This window comes from Coptis chinensis, chromosome 8, assembly GCF_015680905.1.
Source record: "Coptis chinensis isolate HL-2020 chromosome 8, ASM1568090v1, whole genome shotgun sequence".
Classification (NCBI taxonomy): Eukaryota; Viridiplantae; Streptophyta; class Magnoliopsida; order Ranunculales; family Ranunculaceae; genus Coptis; species Coptis chinensis.
In genome coordinates this window covers 72839300-72864075 of record NC_141463.1, presented here as the reverse complement: position 1 = coordinate 72864075, position 24776 = coordinate 72839300, and the positions used below count along the sequence as shown (strand labels likewise).

The 24776-nt window shown below is 35.9% G+C and overlaps 1 protein-coding gene, 1 long non-coding RNA gene and 1 pseudogene across 2 annotated transcripts; 2 read left to right on the top strand and 1 right to left on the bottom strand.

Moving 5' to 3' along the window:
- The first annotated feature begins 3979 nt into the window (after positions 1 to 3979).
- Positions 3980 to 9803, top strand: LOC147482869 (uncharacterized). The gene is made up of 3 exons (XM_086579442.1): positions 3980 to 4153; positions 9076 to 9451; positions 9508 to 9803. Exons 1-3 carry the CDS (start codon positions 3980 to 3982, stop codon positions 9801 to 9803), a joined length of 846 nt encoding a protein of 281 aa, XP_086435568.1.
- Positions 9804 to 22184: 12381 nt separating this feature from the next.
- On the top strand, positions 22185 to 22980 carry LOC147482868 (WD repeat-containing protein 55 pseudogene; annotated as a pseudogene).
- A 290-nt stretch (positions 22981 to 23270) lies between these two features.
- Positions 23271 to 24392, bottom strand: LOC147482867 (uncharacterized). The gene is made up of 3 exons (XR_015207015.1): positions 23576 to 24392; positions 23438 to 23481; positions 23271 to 23329 (listed from the first exon to the last, which is right to left on the bottom strand). It is a non-coding gene; the product is annotated as an uncharacterized LOC147482867 (long non-coding RNA).
- Between the last annotated feature and the right edge of the window lie 384 nt (positions 24393 to 24776).

Below are 24776 nucleotides of genomic sequence, written 5' to 3'. Positions count from 1 at the left end.
AATTTTTAGGTGAGAACTTACGCAATTGCTTATCGATTTTTTTCGACGATAGGTATGTTCAATTTCTTTAGTGGAACCGGACCTTAATCTCATGCAAACATAAAATTAGATCTAATTTATAGAAGGAATTTAGTAGTACTCGAATTTTATTATTATCTTTAAGCATTAGAGTTGAACAACATAGGCCTAAGCTGTTGCTAACGTAGCAGTGAAGCTAGGAATATATGTGCATAAACTAACAGCCAGGTCACAAGAGAGATATGAGGGAGGCTTTCCGTGCGAGCACGGTTCTAATTAAGTAACCTCAATCTTTCAAGTTTCCTAGACACCGTTGGAATATGATTAAGATTTATGGAATTAAAATTTATGCAAAGTCGGTATTAATTTTAATTTAATTTAATTAATTAATTAATTTATTATTATTATTTTTTAAGATTTATGCAAGGGTGAAAATACAAACATGCAAATACGATCTACTCATACAATACTAGGTGCAGTAGCATGTGAAGATACTCTACTCATACGTATAGCTATACGAATAGGCAAGCTTGTGTCATCGATAAATACTTCCATACGTACAGGCAAATATACATCGTAATAATACGTATATGTACGCTAATTTGTAAATCAATATTACGTAGACGTATATCAACAGTAACAGGCAAATTTGAATCACTCATACATATCCAAATACATTAGCATCGCGAAATATAGTATCGTCTTGCAGATAAAATCGACAAAACTAAACATGCAAGGTATTATACATAAACTAAAATCGACTCTTGTATTGCATAATAATTCGATTCGACAATACTCATTGAGATTAAGATTGTCATATAGAGAGCATCTTCACCCGTAGGGTTTAAAACAACTTACCCAACTAATATTTTAACCCTCGTTGGAATGTTCTCCTCTTTCTTGACAAAATCGAATTATTAGATAATACCGCGGTATTAATGCGATATCGTAGAGCAATACTAAACATGCAATAATAGACACTTATACATATAAATATAGATAACCATGCAAAACAGTACCATTGGTATGTACATATACATTAATATGCAATTCATATCCACTTAATCGCGATATAAATATTTACGGGCGTATTAACATGATTCATGCATATTTCTAACCTAAGACGTAAATAATAATCCATAAACTAATTTATAATAACTATGTACATGGCATTCATGCAACAAAATAAAAACAAAAAAAAACTTTGGAACCCTCAGGCTTCCCGCTAGTCCGCCAAAAAAAATGAAACAGACGTTTCAAATCGCCGGCGGATTAATCCCAATAGAATAGTCGAATTTTCAGTTCTGTCCGTCAGAGAGGAGGCTGGATATGGATCAAGATAGATCGAGGGAATCTTTGAGGTAAATTATGAGCACCAACAAAACAAATACACCCGCCGGGGCGACTAAATCTCTTGGGCCATGTCCAATCACATGCAGCCAAGTCAATGATGTCACAATGAGTTCAACTTTTCACAACACCCTTAGAATCTCCAGAAGTGTACTTTCCCAGTCCTAACTTTCGGTACCTGGAAGTACAGAAAAATAAATTTTTACACAGGTCAGTTCGTTTGGTTTTCGATGACGAAGAAATAAGAAAAAAAATGGAAAAATAGGAAAAACAAAGGGAGGATGAGAGGGGTGTTTCCCCGGAGTAAAGTCCAATCCATTAGCACTTCGCCCTATGCCTTTAAAACAAAGAAATGGCCATTTTGATATCCACTTTTTACTACGTTAGAGATTGTCTCTTCTAATTTTGACAAAAGTGTAATTTCAAAGTTTCCTTACTCATAAAATTTCGTGTTCATATAGTTGGAGTAAAGATTCGATCTAACCTAAAGTCTAGGACAACTACAACTTGGTTTTTACACTTAGGGAACTAGTGAGTAAGTTTAAATACTAATACTAGGTTTCTTTTCTACACAAACATAAAAAAAATTAAGTTTCAAGTGAATGCAACTAAACACAATACGATTTACTAAAAGAAAATATGGAGAGTTAATCCTCCTCATGTGAAGTTAACTTTTGTTGTTGATTTTAATAAGTTGATTTTATTATTCCTAGAACTCATAGACAAGCCTAATAGAAAAAAAAAACTTGATCCCTAACATGTATGGCTCATCTCTAAGCTCATACATGCTAGCAAGTGGAATCAAAGCAATGACTTCTCTCTAAGCTCATCACTTTGATCCCTAACTAGATACTACACCAACTATCATTTTGGGATAGGGTGTAGGTCTAGTTGTTCTTCCTAAAACAACCACCAAACCAACAACAAAAAATTTTCCCTCACATGAGTTTGATTAACTCCCCAAGGGGAAGTTAGCTCATGACCCTTGGGATGAAGGATTACAAGTTAGAAAGTATAAAAAGAGAGAGAGAAAAAGGAAAAAGAAGACTAATTATCTAACTCACTTGCTTTTGATTTATTTTCAACTAGAAGAAAACCAAAGTTTCCTCCATTAAAACTATACAAGCTTTTCTTACCAAACTAAAAACTAAATAATAAAAATGGCTAAGGAACTAAAATAATACAAGGTAAGGAAAAGAAGTCAAGGGAGTAAATGGAGTGTCCCCCTTGTTTTTTTTTTTTCTCCATTTGAGAGACATCTCATTTCCTCCCATGTGAAACATCAAACCACATTTACTTCATTTTTATCCACCACATTAAAACAAAGTGACACCTTGCCTTTTTTTTCACTATTAACACCTAATCTAATTAATTACATGCAAGGTGTCAACTTTGCACCAATAATTTGTCATTTTTGTCTTGACATGCTCCATGATTGATGACTCATCCAATCTTGGGGGCCCACATGTAGGTCCCATGTGCAGTCCAGATGGCGGTTCGGTCTTTGGGCAATTTTACAACTTCCGCCTATCGTAGAGTTCATCGCCTGATTGTCCGAGGCAGCTTCACTTGTCGCATCTAGTCTGGTTCAAGAGGTAGGAGCTTCGGAAGTTTGATGCTTCTGTGCGGATTTGGAAAAATTCATATATATGTCGTTCCTCGTGCTTTATCGCAGGTTTAAATAATATTTCCATGTTTACTACGAATACCTGCAAAAGTATGAAAACATATTTATTTCATGATTATTAAACACATAATTAACCAAATTTATATGTCTCAATGGGGTTTAATAATACACTTTTGGGTGCTTATCACAGGCCACCCTCCTCTACCGCGTCGGTGGAGTCATCCACATCAATAGGAGACAAGGACACCCCAGGAATGGTAACAACTTCCGTCTCAGGTGCGGGGGAGATGGCCGCGGATTTGGGGGGAATCAAAGCAGGAGATGGGTCAGGGAGAAGACGCCCGGTGGCAGTAAGAGCTTCCAGCTATTGGTTCAGTTCTCGAGCTATCTTCTTGGCAGCTAGGACCTTGAAGTGTTCAGCGGTACCTTTCAGCGACTGTTCCAAGTTTGCCTAGGTGGCAGCCCTGTCGACTTCCCTCTGACTCTCCAGCTGAGCGGCGACGCCTACCACATAATCCTTGTAGGCTTCCTCGGCACGCTGGAGCTCCTTGTGATGTTTGAAGGAAGTGAGATGGGCATCATCCCTTTCCTTCTTCAGTTGGGCACATTTTGCTTTCCACCCAGTGGGCCCGTGGATCTCAGCCTTCACGGATTCAAACGCGTCCAGGGTGTTGGTTAGACCGCGAATCACATAACCTACATCCAGGCTCAGCTGAATACACATACCAAGTTAGAGAATAGTAAGTAATAATGAAGGAAAAGAGAGGGAAGTGGGGCATACCCGTTCCCAGCCAGTGTAGATCGCCGCTCGGTGGGAGGCGAAGGAGCCGGAATCCCCATACACTTGATCCCTAGGGAGGTGGGAACTGAAGAAGAGAGACGCAGCCATTGCTGGGTTATCCAGAGTAGAGTCACGAGTGGTGACGTCGTGGTCTTTGGCCTTAAATTGAGGGCGCCATATTTCAGCCGAATTTTCGGGGACCAATGGGGACCGCCTCTTTACCGGTGTGGCGGGGGAGAAGTGCCGCGGTGATGAGGGTCGAGAGGAAGGAGAGGGCAAAGGGGCGATGGGTCTTGGCCTTCTTGGAGGGAGGGCCCTTGGCAGCTGCATTGTTGGGCGCATCACCATCAGAATCGTTGTCCCATAGCTTGAGTTTGGTAACATCCATATTGTCAGAGGTGCCTACAGGGGAGGCAAAATCGTCGTCCCAAATTCCTATGGAAGAATAAGACACGGGGCCCAGATCGGGGGATTGAAAAAAGAGCCAATGGAGGGCTTACGAGTCTGAGAGGCGGTGGCCTTCCGGGCAAGAGCTTGGCTGCGGGAGATCTTTGTGGTATACCCAAAAGACCGATGGACTGGGGGTTTCACCTTCTGTTTCTTGGGGGGAGATGGTTTGGGTTTCCTCTCTTTGGGTGGGGGCAGAAGGTATAGAGGGCCGCGGTATTTGCCGATGTCTTTAAGGGATGGGTCTCGGAGTAGTGGACTCCTATTGTCGGGGTCAATGCCAAGGATGTCGCACTGGCTGGCCCCTAGGCTGCGGAGTTTGGTGAAAATCACCAAGGAAACACCAGTGTATATCTGGGAGTGGGAATCCGGGTTCCAACCTGAAAGGCAAATGAAAAGACATGTCAAGGAAATAATCGTATATGAAACAAACAAAGCAATCGACTAAACTCACCGCGGTGGATAAAATGGGAGTGTCTCAGGGACAATTCAGGGGGGAGAGCAGCGGAAAGGAAGTTCCCAGACACATAGAGGGGATAGTGGTGCCAGACCTTGTCGGAGGAGGTGACGCGGATAACAAACGACTTCTTCTGCGGACGCACGCAGAAGGATTGATACCCCAAGCTCCCAACCTTGGTGTTTTTCTTGATAAAATAGTGGGAAGTGATGTCCCAAAGGGAAATCCGCGAGGGGTTCGTGGTATTGTAATAGTTGGCAGCGTACATGATTCGCCAAAAATTGTCGATGCCTTGACATGGCGGAATGTTAAAGTGGTTGTAGACTTCAACATCTAACAGGGACAAGGGGAAGCGGAGCCTAGTCGTGGCGGTACTAGATGGGGAAAATGAGTGACCCCGGGCACATGTTCTAAGACCACATCCTTAGGGATATCGTAGGCAGCCTTTACAACAGCCAGATTGGGTCTACGATAGTGAGATGGGGGAGAAGGTAGCGCAGAGGATCTACCGGAGGTGGATGGGGCAGCGGCCCCATGGGTCGATTCAGTGGAAAGAGATTCAGGGAGGTCTGCGGAGGGGCCGAAAGATCCAGACTCCGTTGTGGAACCAGATGATTGGGAGGTCGGGGACACAGATCTAGTCGATCCGGTAGTGGAGGAGCCACCAGACTCAGAGCCTGACATGGCACTAGAGTGCGATGAATAAGACCGGACCGGGGGGGGGGGGGAAGAGTGATGAATGAACGACAGAAGAAAAGAGAGGGGCATGAAAGAACAAGAGACCAAAAAATAACTAGCAAACTTATGCTAGAAAGAAAAGGAGAGTAAGGGAGACGGACGCAAACCTAAATAGAGAGGGCGATCGTCATGTGGAGCAGAAGTGAGATGCAAGGGAAGCTTCACCGAAGTAGGCAGGACAAGGGCAAGGAACTTGCAAGGAGGTAATCAAAAGAAAAATGGTGTGAGGAGAGTTGGGAAGGCAGTAAACAAGATGAAAGGTAAAGAGTCGGGAAGAGGAAGGAATGCGTAATAAAGGAGTTGGGCGGGATTCTTAGAGTCAAGGGTAAAATGGCAAAATGAGGGGGGCGTAGGTGGCAAAGCGAGCCAATCAAGAGTAAACGCGTGGCGTCGCCAGAATCGAGGAGACAGGGCTAGTAAGGCATGCGCCGCAAGGCACGTGCCTAAGGACGCGTGGCAAGGGCCCGAGGGTCAAGGCAGTGGGTAGCGTGGTTGTCAGAAAAATTTGAATGACTGATGGGTGACAAGACAGCTCGGTAGTCTGACAGCGGAGGAGTCTCGGCCCACGAATCCGTTCGGATCCACAGTTCGAGAGGGGGCATCTGTATCAACCCCTTTTTGGAGTACTGAGGTGGTATGCTCGCTGGCACGAAGCAATATAAGAAAAAAAAAAGGAGCCAAAACACTAGATCGAGGCCGCGGCTCAAAAAGTGGTCGAGCCGCATGGAGCATGTGAGAACAGGGTGGTCGAGTCAAAGGAGAGGCAACGTAAAGGGGAAAAGGGAGGGGAGTACGAAGCGGGGCCTCAAACCCTAAAGGGACGAGGTTTGTGGAGGTGGACCAGAAGATGGGAAAAATATCAAGGGACGAGAGAGAGGGTATGGCGATATAAAAGAGAACAAGATGGGAGAGAAAAAAAGAGGAAAAAAAAAAAGGAAAAAAAGAGAGAAGGAAGAGAGACCAAGACATAGGATCTTAGTGGTGTGTATTCTTGTTCATACAATTACTATAAAACTTATAAATATTGCATAACAAATTCCATGTTTTTGTTTTGCTACATAACCATTGTTTACTAACAAATTTTATGTTTTATTCTTTTTTGTTAGTATTGTATGTCATAGAATTTCAAAAGAGAGGATTGCCACATGCCCACATTTTACTTTTTTCTACATCCGGATGACAAGCCAAAAATGGAACAGATATAGACAAACTAATATCAAGAGAATTGCCCGGACAAAGAAGTAGACCCTTGCTATATGAAACTATAGTCCGTTACAATGACTCATGCATGGACCGTGTGGAAACAAGAAAATGGGTTCTTTGTGCATGAATGATAAGAAAAAATGTTCAAGACATTATCCAAAGGGGTTTTTGTAGTGGAACAACATTTGATGAAAAAGGTTTTCTTTGTGTATCGAAGGAGAAACAACAAGAAAACTGCCATGGTAGGTGATAAAACCTTGTTGAAATCGACAATGGATGGGTTGTTCCTTACAACCCAACACTTAGTAGAGAATTTCAGTTCCACATCAACGTTGAGTATTACAACTACACACCTAATGGTTAAATATTTGTTTAAGTATATAGCAAAAAGGACAAGATAGGGCTCTGAGGCATCATTGAAGAAAATTTGAAATATGATGAGAATAAATGAAAAACTATTCATGAAGTTGATGAGATCAAGCACTATCTAGACTGTCATTATGTGTCTGGTTCAAAAGGAAGCTGGAGAATCTTTGAATTTGACATTCAATTCCGATATCCATCTGTTGAAAGGATGAGTTTTGTCACACCCAAAATTTTCAGAAAATTTAAAATAAATAAATTCAGTACATCACTAATATAATTCATATGATAACTAATCAATTAAATTTAAAAATAATAAGGTTTAGACTACTCACCTGAAATTGAATTTGCAAAAGAATACCAATGCTTCCTTTTCTCCAATCCCTTTTCTTCTTCTTCCCCTTATTTTTATTTCTTTCAATAAAAAATATTCTTTTTAATGGAGGCTAAGGTTTTGTTTTTGAATAATAAGATTTTTACAGAGGAAATTCGCAGGTATTGTTTATTCAAGGTTTTAAGTCTATTTAAGTTAACATATGGGCCTCAAATGGGTCTAAAAACACCCAAGGTCCATACCTATATGAATGGGTACATTTTAACAATGTTTTCAAGCCCAAAAATAATTCTAAAATACCCACAAAAGTTCTAACAAACAAATTCAACTAAAAACAATTTTGAAAAATCAACAACAGCCAAACAAATTCTAGAACAAGCTAGATTTCATAATATAACAGTTATTTTCAATTCAAATAATGTAATTTATGTTGTTTAACAATTAGGGTTGTTATAATATACACACCTTAAAGGAATCTTGTCCCGAAATTCTAGGAAAAAGTAGATTAACCAAACAAACATATGCCAAACAATAATTTTTCTAAGTTAACTGATTATATCTCAACGACTTAACTTTGTGTGATAGTCTAAAACATGATAGCAAAATTAATTACACTTCATTTACAATTTGCACCAAAATGCCATGATAAACAAATAGCATAAATGAGATATAAGTGTATACTCAAGTATACACACCTTAAAAGGAATACACGTTTACAATATAATATATTCTTACATGTAGAAATATATAAACACAACTCACATGATGAGAAACACCACTTTTTACAAAAAGTATGAGACCAAAGTCCAAAACAAAACAAACATGAAACCAACAAGGAAGTTCAACACCTTCTCATTCTAGGCTAACCAAGGCTCCGATACCAAACTGTCACACCCCAAATTTCTAGAAAATTTAAAATAAATAAATTCAGTATATCACTAATATAATTCATATGATAACTAATCAATTAAATTTAAAAATAATAAGGTTTAGACTGCTCACCTGAAATTGAATTTGCAAAAAAATACCAATGCTTCTTTTTCTCCAATCTCTTTTCTTCTTCTTCCATTTTTTTTTTTATTTTTTTCAATCAAAAATATTCTTTTTAATGGAAGCTAGGGTTTTGTTTTTTTGAATAATAAGATTTTTCTGAGGAGGAAATTCGCGGTATTGTTTATTCAAGGTTTTAAGTCTGTTTAAGTTAACATATGGGTTTCAAATGGGTCTAAAAACACCCAAGGTCCATACCTATATGAATGGATACATTTTAACAATGTTTTCAAGCCCAAAAATGATTCTAAAATACCCACAAAAGTTCTAACAAACAAATTCAAGTAAAAACAATTTTGAAAAATCAACAACAGCCAAACAAATTCTAGAACAAGCTAGTCTTCATAATATAATATTTATTTTTAATTCAAATAGTGTAATTTATGTTGTTTTAAAATTGGGGTTGTTATAAATTTCCATCTTGAAAATGATCAAAATATTATATTTCATGATAATGAAGATACCTTTGAAATTGTTGAAAGAGACAAATCAAAGAGGACTATGTTCACAGAGTGGATGCGCACTAATCAAGTTAATGAGAAAGGATGAAATTTGACGTATGTTGACTTTACATTATTATTTGTGTGGCACAAAGATGATAAGGTTTGTACAAAACTGTTTTCTAGCTTCTAAAATTTTTTTTTTTTTTTTTTTTTATTTGAACTATATTTTAGGCCTGATTTATTACAATATGTTACTTTCTACAGGTCTGGACAGAAAGAGAATATGGACTAAAGATTGGTAGAATATGCTATGCACATCCAACACAAGGTGAAAGATTTTACATGCGTATGCTTCTAAATATAGTCAAGGGTGCCAAAAGTTTTGAAGACATTAGAACAGTGAATGGTAAAACTCATCCAGATTACAAATTAGCATGTAGTGCACTAGGCTTACTACAAGATGACAGTGAATGGCATAAAGTAATTCAAGATGCAGAAAAGTGGTTTAATAGTAACTCATTGCGACAATTGTTTGTGACACTTCTATTATTCTGTGAGGTATCAGATTTGGTTGAATTGTGGAATAAGAATTGGGAACTACTTTCGGACGATATACTTGGATTACAACAAGTAAAGCAAGGTAATGATAACCTGACCTTATCTCAAGAAGAGCTAAAAAATTTACACTTCGTGAAGTTAAGATTCTAATGAATGAAAACGGTCGAACTCTAAAAGAATTTAGTTTTGATATTCCAAAACCAAATGCACTTGAGAACAAACTGCTACAAGAGGAGTTAAATTATGATTGTGCTACTCTCTCCACACAATTTGAGCAGCTTCATCTTGGATTGAATGTTGAACAGAGAGAAGTTTTTAATGCTGTCATGAATGCAGTTCAAGAAAATACTGGAGGTCTTTACTTTGTATATGGAAGTGGTGGTAAAGGAAAGACTTATCTATGGAATACACTAATTGCAAAGCTGCGGTCATAGAGGAAGATAGTACTTGTTGTGGCTTCATCAGGTGTAGCAACACTTCTTTTACCAGGTGGACGGATTGCTCACTCAAGGTTTAAAATTCCAATTAAACACTTCAGCACTTGCAATATTAATAGAAACACCCACTTGGCATATTTGATTTAGAAAATTGATCTAATCATATGGGATGAAGCACCAATGAGTAAAAAAATGACTTTGAAGCTATTGATGCCACTTTCGGAGACATAATGTCGAAACCGATATAAGATTAAAGGACAAACTATTTGGAGGAAAACAATGGTTTTTGGAGGTGACTTTAGACAAACATTGCCTGTTGTAGAGAAAGGATCAAGAGAAACAATTGTGTCTACTTCAATTAACAGGTCGTATTTATGGCACCACTTCAGGATTTTTCGACTTACCATAAATATGCGTTTGCATAACAAAGACTCTAGCAAATCAAATGATGAATTCAACAAATAGATACTGGATATTGGTGATGGAAAACTTCCAAGTCAATCATTGTGCGAAGGTGAAGAACCTAGCTGGGTGAAAATTCCAAAATACCTTATAATTCATTCAGCAGGAGATGGTATAAATGAAATTGTGGAAACTATCTACACAGATTTTTCCAAAAAATATTCTGAAGCTTGCTACTTGAGAGATAGGTGCATTCTAACTCCTACAAATGAATCAGCTGACAAAATAAATTAATATGTTCTCTTTTCTGTTCCCGACGAAATACATGAGTTCTTAAGTGAAGACACGTTATGTGTAGCAGATGCTGGGATTGGAAATCAACACATTTTGTATCCGACTGAATTCATAAACACTTTACAGCTGGCAGGTATGGCCAATCATTCTTTACAACTAAAAGAAGGTGCTCCTATAAAGCTTCTCAGAAACATAAACCAAAGCAAGGGACTATGCAACAAAACAAGAGTTATTATCACTACATTGTCAGATATTGTGCTTGAAGCTATGATCATTACTGGAAGGAACATAGGAGATCGACACACCATCCCTTGAATTGTGATGAAGTCTGATAAAAAAAAATGGCCTTTTGTATTGCGACGTTTACAGTACCCAATAAAGCTTTGTTATTGCATGACAATTAACAAAAGCCAGGGACAGATGTTGACAAGTGTTGGAGTTTACCTAAGAAATCAAGTGTTCTCACACGGACAACTATATGTGGCTATTTCACATGTAACTTCACCTGAAGGACTGAAGATATTATTAGACAATAGAGACGGTGATTTGTACGAACATACAAAAAACATAGTCTATCCAGAAGTATTCAACAATCTCCCATGACAAAGAGAAACAGGTAAACAATACAAACATAAAAATTTCTTAGCGTATATTTACAACTAGATACATGCATATAAATGACAAAAAATTTCTACATGCAGGTGCCTTCATGGATTTCAGGGCGAAGATGTTACCTATATCATGCAGTCGTCAACAATATATGAAGCACAATTCTTATTTGATTTGTTTTTAAATTAAACACGAGCATATCACCTATATTTTTCTTTTCTATATTCTTTCATTCTTTTTGCAATGTCTATTTGACAGGTATATAAAACTTACATTTACTATAGGAAGGAAAATAGTACTGCTGCTCCCAAGTGCAAAATTATGCCCTGTTGGCAAATGACACCGAAAGTGATCATTCTTTTTGCTCCATAGGCCGTCTACAACTAATTGTAACTGCAATAGCCATACCAGACTGTACACAAGAATGAATCTTCTTAGGCACATAAGCAAGCAGAGAGATAGGTTACCTATACAATGATGAAATTCATTAGCTAGAAGACTTAATTACCATAAGCCATAAAGCAAGGCCTTAAAGTTCAAGAGTAGCCATGGATGCACCAGCAAACTCTGAATCTCCAATATGTCCAACAAACATTTGGGTGATTGAACTAAGCATCATATTAAGTATAGATAAAATGATATAAGCTCCACAAAGGGACCATAGTTGTCTCAATTCCAAACCAACAAGTAGTGCCCACCATTCACTAGGTATATTCTCTTGATCAGGAAACTCCTCAATTGCATCAAAGGATAGTTCTCAAAACATATTCTTTTGTGAATTCTTAGAATCCCGATGATGCTTCAGCAACGACTCAGTTAGATCAATGACTGTGTCTCCGATGCCCATGCTGATTTTGTTAGAACCACAGTAGTGATGCTTACTTAGCTCTAAGTAAGTTCAATAAGATAGCTATAGTCTAGAGAAACTCAATCAACTCTCACTATATTTTCAGTCAGCAGTCAGCAGTTTGAAGAATTCCACAACAACATCCAAATTCTTCTTACAACCATCTAATTCAAGTTTTAATTCATCCTATATCTTACCAATTGGAACTCTTGGTGATAAAATTATAACGAAAATCATGTGCGAGTAGCAAGTGCATGCAGCTCAACTGTTCGCTTGACCGAATCATACCTCACTAAATAGGTGAGAAGAAAAAAAAATGAAAGAAGAGTAACCAAAGCTTCTTGACTGAAAATGTAGTTAAAAATGTTCTCTAATAATGTGGACACGTGTTTTTATTCTATTTCAGATAATGTGGACACGTTAGATAATCGTAACACTTAGTAATATAACCAATCCTTTGGACTAAGGCCTAAAGCCCAAATTCATAAAGGACCATACCGAGTTAACTTTAACATGGACCTTAACTCTAATATAGTTCATTTAGCAAGCCCATCCTCATGGATGAAACAACCCCGGCCATGGGCTTATATGGATTGAAAATGATGTGTACACATTTCAATATTCTAATTCCTTTGTGGAACCAATAATCACGATTGTACACGTCGACTTCATAAAGAGTTTTACCTATCTTTAAAGTCTATACATGTATTTCAATTCAAAGTGAGTCGGCATTCAATAGAATCCTAAAAATAAACAAATACCTAAACAAAGAGTTTAACTAAGCTTCTAATTCTATATGTATTCCAAAGTTATAAATATATCTATCAATCTTCATAATCGAGCAAAGAAAACAAAGAAAACAAAAATCTCAACTCAATACAACATCTCGGCCTCCATCAAGGTAATATTCAATTCATATATTTTATTTATTTTTTAGACAAACAAATTTATTGATTCAACTACATATGAAATGGTTATGTTAATCTGTATAGAATAAATTATTTATACCTTCACTATAACTGTTGACGTGTTTCCAATATTCTAATATTTTATACAATTTGTGACAAAAGGTTACAAACATGGAAATTCAGTACCATATGTTGAACACCATCAACCGTTCAAAAACTGCTTGGAAATTAAAAGTTAGGGTCATGCGAAAGTGGGATGATCGTTATTCTAAAACCCTAGCTATCAAACACAGAGAAGTCCTTCTTATGGACGAACAGGTTTGTGTTTAATTAGTACTAGATTTACTGTTTATTATTTAATTGTTGTTTATAAAAAAATTTATATTGTATGTATTATACAGGGCAACCAAATTCAAGCTAAATATGGGGTGAAATTAACAAAGACGTTTGAAAAGCGTATGCAACAAAATGCACTATTACTTATTAAAAATTTTGACATTAGTGACAATTCACCTAAATACCGTGTTGCACCGCATGATTACAAACTCGAGTTGAATGACACTACTATAATCAAAGTTGTCACTAATCACAATGTGCAGATTCCTCAAAACCTATTTTCATTCACTTCTTTAGATGATATTGACTCAAACAAGGACAACATATCCCTTACAGGTAATACGTTATATTAATCCTATAGATTTTTTTTAACCAAAACAACTACGACAATAACTTTGTATATATTGCAGATGTCGTAGGACTACTACTGAAGGTTAAAGCAGTTGAAACATCAACCATAAGAGGAGGCAATACAAGGAAAATATGAGATATAATCATGGCAGACACAACGTATAACAAATATATTATATATATTATGTTTCAAAAGTTCATTTTTATTTTTATTTACACATATTCTTACTTTTCATACTATTAAATGCAAAAACATTGTACTTAGAATCACATTGTGGGGTAGTGCAATGGATCATATTCCAACTGACTTCATTCATTCACCGGACAAAAATTATGTGTTAATAGTAACATCAACTTCTGTACAGAACTGGAAAGGTAATCATCTTCTTTTTTGTTTTCAAAATACTATTTCTTTGCATTCATGATAGTTAACTTTACCAAAATCGCAAGATATTTTCTCTAATCAACATTTGGAACAAAAATATATACAAACTTGCAAATATCTGAAGTTGACTCAATCATGGAAAGGTAACAAAAGTTCATATTAATTGTATTCAATTTATTTTATTTTCTTTTTTCTAAAAGTAATAACAATTTCCAAACATGCATAGCACAACAGATAAAAGAAGAAGCACTGTAAAAAGAAGAAGAAAACGATTTAGAACAAATAAAAACAGGAGACGAGATACAGAGCTTAACTGACATCATAAATCAAGATAACCCTGTAAAGGAAACAACAACTACTTATCATCCTTCGCTAAACAATTTATATCATATAATATTGTTAATACAATTTATTTTGATTTTTCATAAATAGGAAAAGTCATTCCTGTGCAGAGCAAAGGTTTCTAATATTTTAAATGACGACATATTACTATGGTATTATAAAGCTTGCGAAAACTGCATCAGTAAGCTTGAAGAAATCAACTCCAGGCTTTAGTGTGATAGATGTGAAAAATATTCAAAACATTCTAGAAGGTATGACTATGTAGGAAAATTATAAAACATGTCTATTCTGATCAATTAGGTGCTTTATTTTTTTATTTTTATTTTCTGATTTTTCACTTTTCGAAAAATAGGTACAAAATAAAACTCGAAATCACAAATGATGAAAGTTACACAACCACAATTGCATTTGGAAATATAGGGAAAGTCATGATCAAACATTCGGAGGATGAACTCTATAAAATTGAAAAACAGGTAAAAACATCTTTAATTAAAACAATATATTACAATTCTTTAAACAAACCACTAATCATTTCTTTTTTAAATTATTTTAGAAAAAAGGAAAAGAAATGGTTGAGAAGATATTGAAAAGCATTGTTGGAAAAAAAATTCGATTTTCACATAAAAGAATCCAATAATAGCAACAATTATAACACAAAATCGTTTGTTCTTTTGTACGCATGTCCTGTGAGCAATGATGAAGAGGTGTGTATATACATTAAATGTCGTTTCAGAATTTATACATATGATTATTACATAGCAATTTTTGTTTTCGACACAACTGCAGGTATCAAATACAATAGATCTTACAGATAAGGTACTAATCAGCATGTCTAACGTCAATTAATTAAAAAATAACCATAAAAATTTCTAACACAGTTGGAACATTTCTCTATTAATATAGGAAACAAACTCAGAGGTAGCTGCTATCGAAAAACCAACAACGGAAAACCGAAAAAAAATCTATGACAGAACCTCCAGAAGAAACCCTATTATCCAAAAAAGTATGCAAGACTTTAGATCTCAAGGTAACCGTTATATATATATATATATATATATATATATATATATATATATATATATATATATATATATATATATATAATGTCTTTGTAAATTTAATCTTTCAAAATAAAACAAATGGAAATTTAATTACTTTTTCTGTATTATTTTTCAATAGGACAATCACTTAGAATGAAGATAGTTTCTACTCAAAGAAGGAGTATAACTCAATAGCTGAGTGGACATTAGGAATTAGTTATCATTCGATCATAAGTTATGTTAAGATTTCATTTTGGTTGAATTAGTTATCATTGGATCATAAGCTACAATTTATTATTGTGTTTGTGTTGTTAATGCATGATGAACAAAAATAGGAATTCATTTTGAATGAATAAGTTATGCTACAATTTATTACTGTGTTTGTGACTTGGACTAGAATATGTATACATAGAGTAAAAATTGGGGGAATGAAATCCATGAATAAGGAAAATCAGCACCTAAGAAGATTGTTGGATAACCTCACAAGTACTGTATACGGTATATACCTTCAAAGAGTGCTTTTTCCGACCATTATCACATTTCAAAGCCATTTGTGCCCCCAAAAACAAAAGAAATGCACTTGTTTAGATTTGGCACTATTTCCAGTTTTTCAACTAGATCAGGAACCTCCCAAACTTTGAAGTCAACTTGACCAAAGCCTCAATTTTCGCTGGAATCAAATTCATATTAATCAGATTGAAATCATTATCCATCACTCATAGATACAAAGATCCAATGTCTCTACGATTTTCTCTGCTCTTATATGTATCATGATGCACATTGAGAGGTTAAACAATAAAACTAAACATTGGCAACAGAGACAGCTTAGAGAATAAGTATCAACATAGGCAATCAACTGAACGACGGAGGGAAGGATAAACTCGAGAGGCAAGATGCATCTAAGGCTCCACCTAATAAATGGGCTCCTTTAAAGAGAATTCCGCCAAAGCAAGGGGATATGTTAAAGCAGATTATTTCCAAAGCTGTACAAGGTGTTGTTACTGCATCCTGATTCTCCATAGAAATTGTACTACTAAAACAATAACTTTACACCGTATAAAACACTCAAAGTAGCAGGAATCTAAATAAACAAAAGAGTCCCAGTCACCTAAATTTATTATTTGGATAAACCAAAAAAAAATCACAATCAATAACACACGCCCAAAAAATAACAAACACTGTAGACTTATGATTTGGATCCAATCATATAACCAATAAAAAAACACACTAAAACAATAACTTTACACCATATAAAACACTCAAAGTAGTAGGATTCTAAATAAACAAAAGAGTTTAACTTATAAATACTAGAGAATCAATCAATAACACGTTCAAACAACCTGCAGACTTACATCTCCCATCTTCAACACCTAGGTAAACTACTACACTTTCAAAGTTACATATAAATTTATTGTTCTATGAATTCTTGATTATTGCTCTGTTCTAAATCTATTTATCACATACATATATTTAGTACATATATCACTTATCTGAATTGAACTACACCACTATCACATAGATTGGTATCAATCATCATATGTGAGCATGATTTATCATCTTAACACATTAGCTACATTGAAATTTGTAATTTATTCATAAGATAAGATACTAATTTTCTTAAAATTTATATGCAGCAATATGGATCATAATACAATCTTTTATATTTCAAGGAAAGCAATATTGAATCAAATCCTGATGGAAATCAATATTTATAAACTACCGGTTTACACAACAAAAGTGAAGGGTGACAAATTTGGATCAACCGTAACAATAGATGTTCTTATTCTAAAAGGAATATTTAAAGAAGACTGTGACAAATATGATGAAGATGAAGATTCAACCCTGCAAACATCCTGTGGAACTCTTGAAGAAACACAGAATAAAGCCGAGAATGAAGCTGCACAAGATGCTCTCACATCACTACGTCAATGGTACAAATTCAAAGTCAAAGATTTCAACTTCACAGAACTTAAAGAAGCAAGGAGCTGAAATCAATCATCTACGTCAGATTCATGAAGAAGCTACAAAGGAAATCAAACATCTTCAAAAGCCAATGAACAATTTCATGAAATAAATCAAGGCCTACATGTTGATATCATGCATATTGGACAAGAAAATAGAGAATTGCGAACAACACTTGCTAATGTTGAAACAGAAAATAGAGAATTATGAACATCAATTGCTAACGTTGAAACAATCAACATAAGTGATGATGAAGACAAACAAATGGACGCGACAACTGGTGAAGATTCTGACATAATCAACATTAGTGATGATGAATAGAATAGAGTTACATGGAATTATCAGTTCTTTTAAGAGTTATCATTGTGCCAAGTTTGATTAGGAATGTTCATGCATTTTCATTTGTTTAGAAGTTTTAGAACCTTCGATTAGTAGCTATATGACTACTTATTGCCTTAATTTTGAATGATAACTACAGTTTATTTTACTATCTTTGTCACATTAAAATAAAAAGGTTCATTATTACCTTTCTAAGGAAGTGTTTCAGCAAGTATTACCTCCACTATCCAATTAACCATTTTAATCCGTTATTGAAGCACAAGTTAACCAAACTCCATAGTAGAGAAATATTGCACCACGTAATATTTCAACATCAATCCCACAACTAAGGTCTATCACATTCATTCCAGAAGCTACCAACATCCAATTTTTTCATGCAGCCCAAGTGATAATCACAAATTTACGTAAACTAACTATCTATGCGTAAACACAAATAATCAATCACATAAACAAATGCTTAGATAAATATTCCTACTATCAAATAATAATGAAGTAATATAAATTAAAAAGTCAGGATTCGTTCCATTCTTAATCTATCAAGACTAAATAGAATCCAATTAATCTAACACAAGAAATAATGGTGAGAGTAATGCTTTGTTGAGAGATTTCTATTCTACGATTATACTATGGATTCAAATAAATCTAAATTAACTAAACTAATAAAAATAGGGTTTTAATAGAAGAGAAAGTTATAGAGAAGAGTAATCAATCTACCTAATAACTAGTTTCATTCAAGAATCGAATTATTCATTGAAAAGAGATCATATTTAGGCTTTCACGCAATGATTCAACCTAAAACCTCAATCTTTATCATCCCTACACTACTAAAAAAATGACTTGTGATGACGGCTTTTAGCCGTCATGAAACAGGTTTAATGACATTTTTTCATTAAAAAAACTACCGTCATTATAGAGCCCGTCATAAAAGTTAACCAAAAGCGTCATAATTTTGATGACGGTTCTAGAGAAGCTGACATCAAAGCTCGAACTTAATATGACAAAAACTCATTTATAAACGTCATAACTGGATCCTTTTGCATGACATGTTTTACTTAACCGTCATAATTTATTAGAAAAAGTGTCAAGAACTAAACCTTTATTTATGACTGTTTTTATTTAAGCGTCATCCTAAGAAACAAAAGCGTCAAGAAATTAACACTAAAAACTGTCAAGAATTGGTATGCCACACGACAGTTCTTTGGAAGCCATCATATCTCTTTTTTTTTTTCCTGTAAATCTGAAAATTCCTGTAAATTTGAAATTCCTGTAAACGAATACATTCCGACACCACCAATACATTCAGACACTTGACAGCTGGAGTCCATTACGGAAACAAGAATCATACTTTTATTACCAACATAAATCATCCCAAGAACTTATTCATATTACATGATTTATTCACCGAGAAAAAAATTAAATAACTTAAGCACTTGATTCAAAATCAAGTCTCATAATCCAACAACAATGCAATTTACATAACCCAACCAACAAATTGCTAATCAACCGATCCATCTCAAACAAACTTAATTGAGCTACCGTGTTATCTCACTTATAACCTAAAAAAAAATATGAAAAAGAATGTGTTAGTTTGTTTAATAAGTAAACTAAAATTATAATCATATAACGACTTCTACACAATATTAAAAAAATGCACAAACAATGTGTTAGCACACTAAGTCAATAACTACTAAACGAAAGAGATGCAATCAACTATGACAAAAGAAAGAACATAAGAAATCAGACCTAAATTCAAAATGTATGGTGGAAAATCTTCAGACTAAAGCTTTCATATACAACCCCCAAAAACCTATCAAACATAAAATATATATAAATGGTGCACATACCTATGCCGAGATAAATTTCTCGATGTACTCGATAAACTCCAAATGAATTCAATAAGGTCCGCGCTTGTATATGTCCTAGTGTTAGCCAACTTCATTAGCTACATAAGTCAACAAAGAAATTACAATCATCTCTGTTCTTTTTATATACTTGCAATTAGTATGAGAAATAACACTTCTTGGGATACCAATTGCAGCTGCAAGCTTTAATCCTTCAAGGGTAAACTGAAATTGAACATTTCTTCTTTGAAAAGAAGAACATATTATCTTGATAAAAAAGTATCATCCATACGCATCTTTAAAATCTAAAAAGTATAAATAACTCTTTTCATCTCTATAAAGTCTAAACACAACACAAAGATGCACTAACAAAAGTGGGCACCATCCGAATATAGATGCCGATAAATTGAGGCAGTACAAAGGTGGTTTTTCAGCATCTAACAAGATATTGGTTGTTCTTAAGGAGTCTCAAGCAACAATTACCTTCCTTGCATTAACACAACATACAACCCTCTAACCCATAAAATATTGCATTCAGTTCCTAAAAAACAGGACTCGACCTTCCTCATGATCCAAAGGACAACAAATAATGTAAAGCGTAATATTAGGCCGATAGGACACACTTCAAGAAAAGGAAAAGGAACAAACTATAAAAGACCATCGTTACTTTATATTTTATTTCATAGTTAGAACTTGTATTCCCTAAACCCCTTAAATCCCCTAGTGAAGGTGTTAATCAAACCTAAGACATTGGGCCCGACCTCCCAAGTCTAACCAAGAGGGCCAATGGACACTTTCATAACTAAACAAATAATCTGTTTCCTAACCTTGCCGATAGGAATATCACCCCTCGAGTCAAACAGTCTTTTACGGGGGTTAGGGCGCTTTTCGGATCTGATCTAGTGAACTCCTCCTTCTCCCTCACATGAATTTGAGGCATAGATGAGATGGAATGGAGCGGTCACCAACAACTCCGCCCGTAAGCACGCTTGTCTTAAGTTGCACCGGATAAGAGGATGGATATGAAGGGGCTTAGTTCGAGCACTGGTCCAGGTGATCTTTGCCACAGATCGATCATTCTAAGGTCTTCCAATCGACCATATTACCATCGAGTGAATGTGGTATCGGTTCTTGCCCCATTTTAGAGAAGTACTTAGTATCCCTTTAGCATACTAACTAAAGAACAACATCGGTTTTACTCTAAAGGTGGACAAATTTGTGTAAGTACTTTACTGAAGAAATAAATCAGAGGAATTGACAAAAAAAAAAAAAAAAAAAAAAACTTATATGGGAAAGAAAGCAATTGCTCGGGCGAGATAATAAGCATGGTCAATGGCCATACATTTCACTCATAGCTACAGGTTGCTTGCTTCTTGACTACACGTAATGAAACTGAAGTTCGAGATGAGCTACGATAAGCGAGACTCCTCTATAAGGGAAGTGGGTTCAAACAAACAAAGGGCAGAAAATGACCTTTGACATACACTAAGAAGCTGAGACAAGCAATTTAGTCTTTATTTTCTTCTTTCAAAACAAAAAAGCCTGAGGTAACATGGACAACAAGCTATTAGAGGGAGCCAAGTACAACAGTGCATCTCAAAAAGAATTAGCAAGCCTTAGGAACGTGAGGGCATGCTCCTAACAAAGACCACTTGGGAGCGGTACTTGCCAAGAAATAAACGCATATACCTCACTTTATTAGCGCATCAAACTTTATCTCCTAGAATATATTATTCTGAACTTTAAACAGACTTGACTCTTGGCTACTCTAGTACTCCGTTTTCCAACTGAAAGGCATTGGTGTTTACGATAATCATTGTCCAAAAGATTTCTATCACTCAGTGCACTATTGCATGCTATTAGCCTAAGATTGCCAAAGGATGTGATGGGAGATGATAATCTAGCAGTAGCTGCTACTGAGGCTGCTAATGGAAGACCAGTATACTGTAGGGATAGGTATTATCGTGCATTAGCAGGTGGCCACTCTTCTAGACCCATTATAAGGTTTTCTAGACCTGATAGTGGCCTAAGGTGAGTTGTTGTGGCCTGCAATGGCCTAAGGTGAGTGGATGTGTGGCCTGCATTGGCCCTTTGAGGGACCCTGAGTGGTAGTTGTGGACTATTATGGTCTGCAGATGGTCAAGTGGGGCTGTTGGAGGGCATGGTGCGGAAAAAAACTTTACTTCCAACCCCACAAAGTGATAGGCGACACCACCCGATGCATGAAGAGTGACTAACCTCGCAGCAGATGCTTGTGCAAGACATAGTGCGGGACTTCCTAAAGGGGCTAGCAGAAAATGGATAAGCAGACATCAAAATTCAAGTTTTTAAAGCCAAGGGGTCATTCAGAAGAGTGTTTATGTGCAAGAGTGAATTTGAAGAAAGAACAAGCCCGGATGAGGTGAAGAGAGATACTGAAACTGCTATGCACTCATACACAAGCTTGGAAGGGGAGTCATTTACCTGGGTTCTTCAAGAATGGGGCCAGGCCATCCACATTACATGCAAACAGTAGAGTTGGTGAGAGAGATTGGAAATCTTTTAGACTGCACAACATGGACAGGAGTTGGTCCAGTCTCATGGATCTTTGCAACTAAAGGTGCACCGCAAGCAAAGAAACCAAATGGGCGGGTTTAAGATAGGTAAATAGCTCCACATTACTAGAAGATCATGATCAAGGGTTAAGGATGAGAACCTCATATTGCTCCAAAAGTGTAGGTTTGGGATACAAGGTAACGTACTTGCTGCAATTCTTTTGACGCCCATGAAGAGTACATTTCTGATATGACTTATGCGGCGGATTCATTGAAACTTTTGGGAACGAGTGGGGACAGCACTCTATCTGTCTACAGTCTTAGAAAAAATAAAGTCCTAACGCAGTCTGAATTTTCTGAGGATGAGCCCCTTTCAGTAGTTCTGATGAAGAATGGCCGAAAAGTGATTTGTGGAACTCATAATGTGGTTTTGTTACTGTATTCTTGGGGATATTTCAAGGATTGCAGTGACCGTTTTACTGGATTTCAGTTTAGCTCCATCGATGTATTACTCAAGCTTGATGAAGATAGAGTTATTACTGGAACAGAAAATGGACTCATTAGCTTGATTGGGGTCTTACCCGATAGAATAATTCAACAAATAGTTGAGCATTCTGAATATCCTGTTGAGCAACTTGCTTATTCTCATGATAGGAAGTTCTTGGGCAGTATTTCACATGATCAAATGTTGAAGCTCTGGGATTTGGATGATCTGTTGCAAGGTTCTGGTGATGTTCCAAGGAACCAGTCAGCAGTGGCTGATAGTGACAGTGATGAGATGAATATGGACACTAATCCTTCAACCTCTTTTAAAGGAAACAAGGGTTCAAAGTCAAGTAAAGGTCTACGAGCTCTTGATGCTTCCAACAATTTCTTTGCCGATCTATGATACTTATGTACCTCTGTACAAGAAAATATTTCTTGTAGAAAGGTCCTATATGTATGTGATTAACCTTGAAAAAGATAATTTAGCTGTTTGTTTCCTCAATTGCCTGTGGCCCTTGGTTTTTCTTTAAGAGGTGCCTAGGAAACATATGCAATGGTTTATTGTATTCTGATCGTCAATCTCTTTCTGAAGGCATATGAGTTGAGATTTTGAATAACTATGGAATGGTTGATTTGATCGGATTGGAATTAAAAAAAAAACAAAACAGTACCTAGATTCTAAATTCAAACAAATTAGCTAATAAAGAAGCACCCTCAAACCAAGCAAAAATCAATATAGTATAGAGATACTAATAAATTCACAAAAAAATAAGCAAATAAAAAGCGTACCTTGAAGCAACCAAAATCAAACGAACCAGTATCAACCCAACATTGGAATCGCTATCAGCTCAATTAAGTAGTGGAAACCAAGAACAATTAATTGACAGAGACTGAGTGATAGTTGAAGAACAATTCCACAGTTGTTGCAACAAAAGGAAAATGGCAAATAACATACCTCAAATTCTAAAGATACCTCCTTTTAGCTAGGAGTCAGATACCCTAAACCCCAAATTGAAAACCCAAAAAGAAAAACAATTGATTAGGCCGCGCAAACAATTAGAGGAGATAGAAATCAACTTAAAAGGGAGTTTACCTGGTTCGTCTTCCTCCTTCAAGGTCTCGTTGACCGGCCGGTTTGTCTGCTACTGAGTTGTTGTTCGTTTGCTACTGATTTGTCGTCTTTCTCCTACAATCTGGTTAGACTTGAAAGGGTTGGACTTTAACTCTGAAATCGGTTGGACAGAGAGAGAGAATTGAAAGGGTTTACGGGAGAGACAAAAATTCATTGATTCATTTATTTCCGCTCGAGAGATCAGAACAAATTTTGTACTTTTTCTTAACTTTGTTAATGGAAACGAACTACACAAAAGCTTCAGATAGGATTCACGAATTTAAGAAAAATGGTTATGGTGGAGTTCATAGAAAATTTGCTAGGTCTTCAGTTAGAGTTTGAGAGAGGAATATTGTCGAGTGTAAGAAGATGAATATGGACTGAAACAATAAAGCTTTTCAGGAAGGAAGCCAGGGAATTAAGCCGATAAGCTGAGAGGTGATTTTGAAATTTCACCTTAAGATTTGTTCGATATTCTGAATAAGAGAAAAACGATGTGCTCTTTTGCCCTTTAGCCCAGTGCTAGGTCTGATTAATGTTGACGGTTCACTTTTTGTACTCACGATGGTTTTTCTTTTGCCCAAGTTCTTGACGGTTGAATATGGTCCGAGAACTTGCACCAAAAAAATTGGAATGGTTTAATATACTGCTAACTTGAGTGTTTTAGGAAACCCGTCATAAAATCATAATATTTTCTTGACGCCTGTGTCATATACAACATAATATTCCAACAGCCGTCATAAAATCATAATATTTTTTTGACGCCTGTGTCATACACGACATAATGTTGCAACAGCCGTCATAAAATCATAATATATTCTTGACGCCTATGTCATACACGACATAATGTTCCAAGAGCCGTCATAAAAATATCATTAAGACACCTATCTTGACGGTTTTCAACAAAGCCGTCAAGATAGATAAAAAACAAGCGTCATCATATGTATTTTTTTTAGTAGTGCTAGCAACAACCTACATCTCTATAGTCATTATTACTAGCATGTAGGATTATTACAACCAAGTCTCTCAACTTAATTATAATAATCTATAGTTTAATTTACTTATTTTGGAAGTCATACATTAAACTAAACTCATTGAAATATATACACAATTAAATAATTCTACTAAGCAATCTATTCCTCATTAAGCTTCATAATCACTCCCTCTAATGGGGGGATTAGCC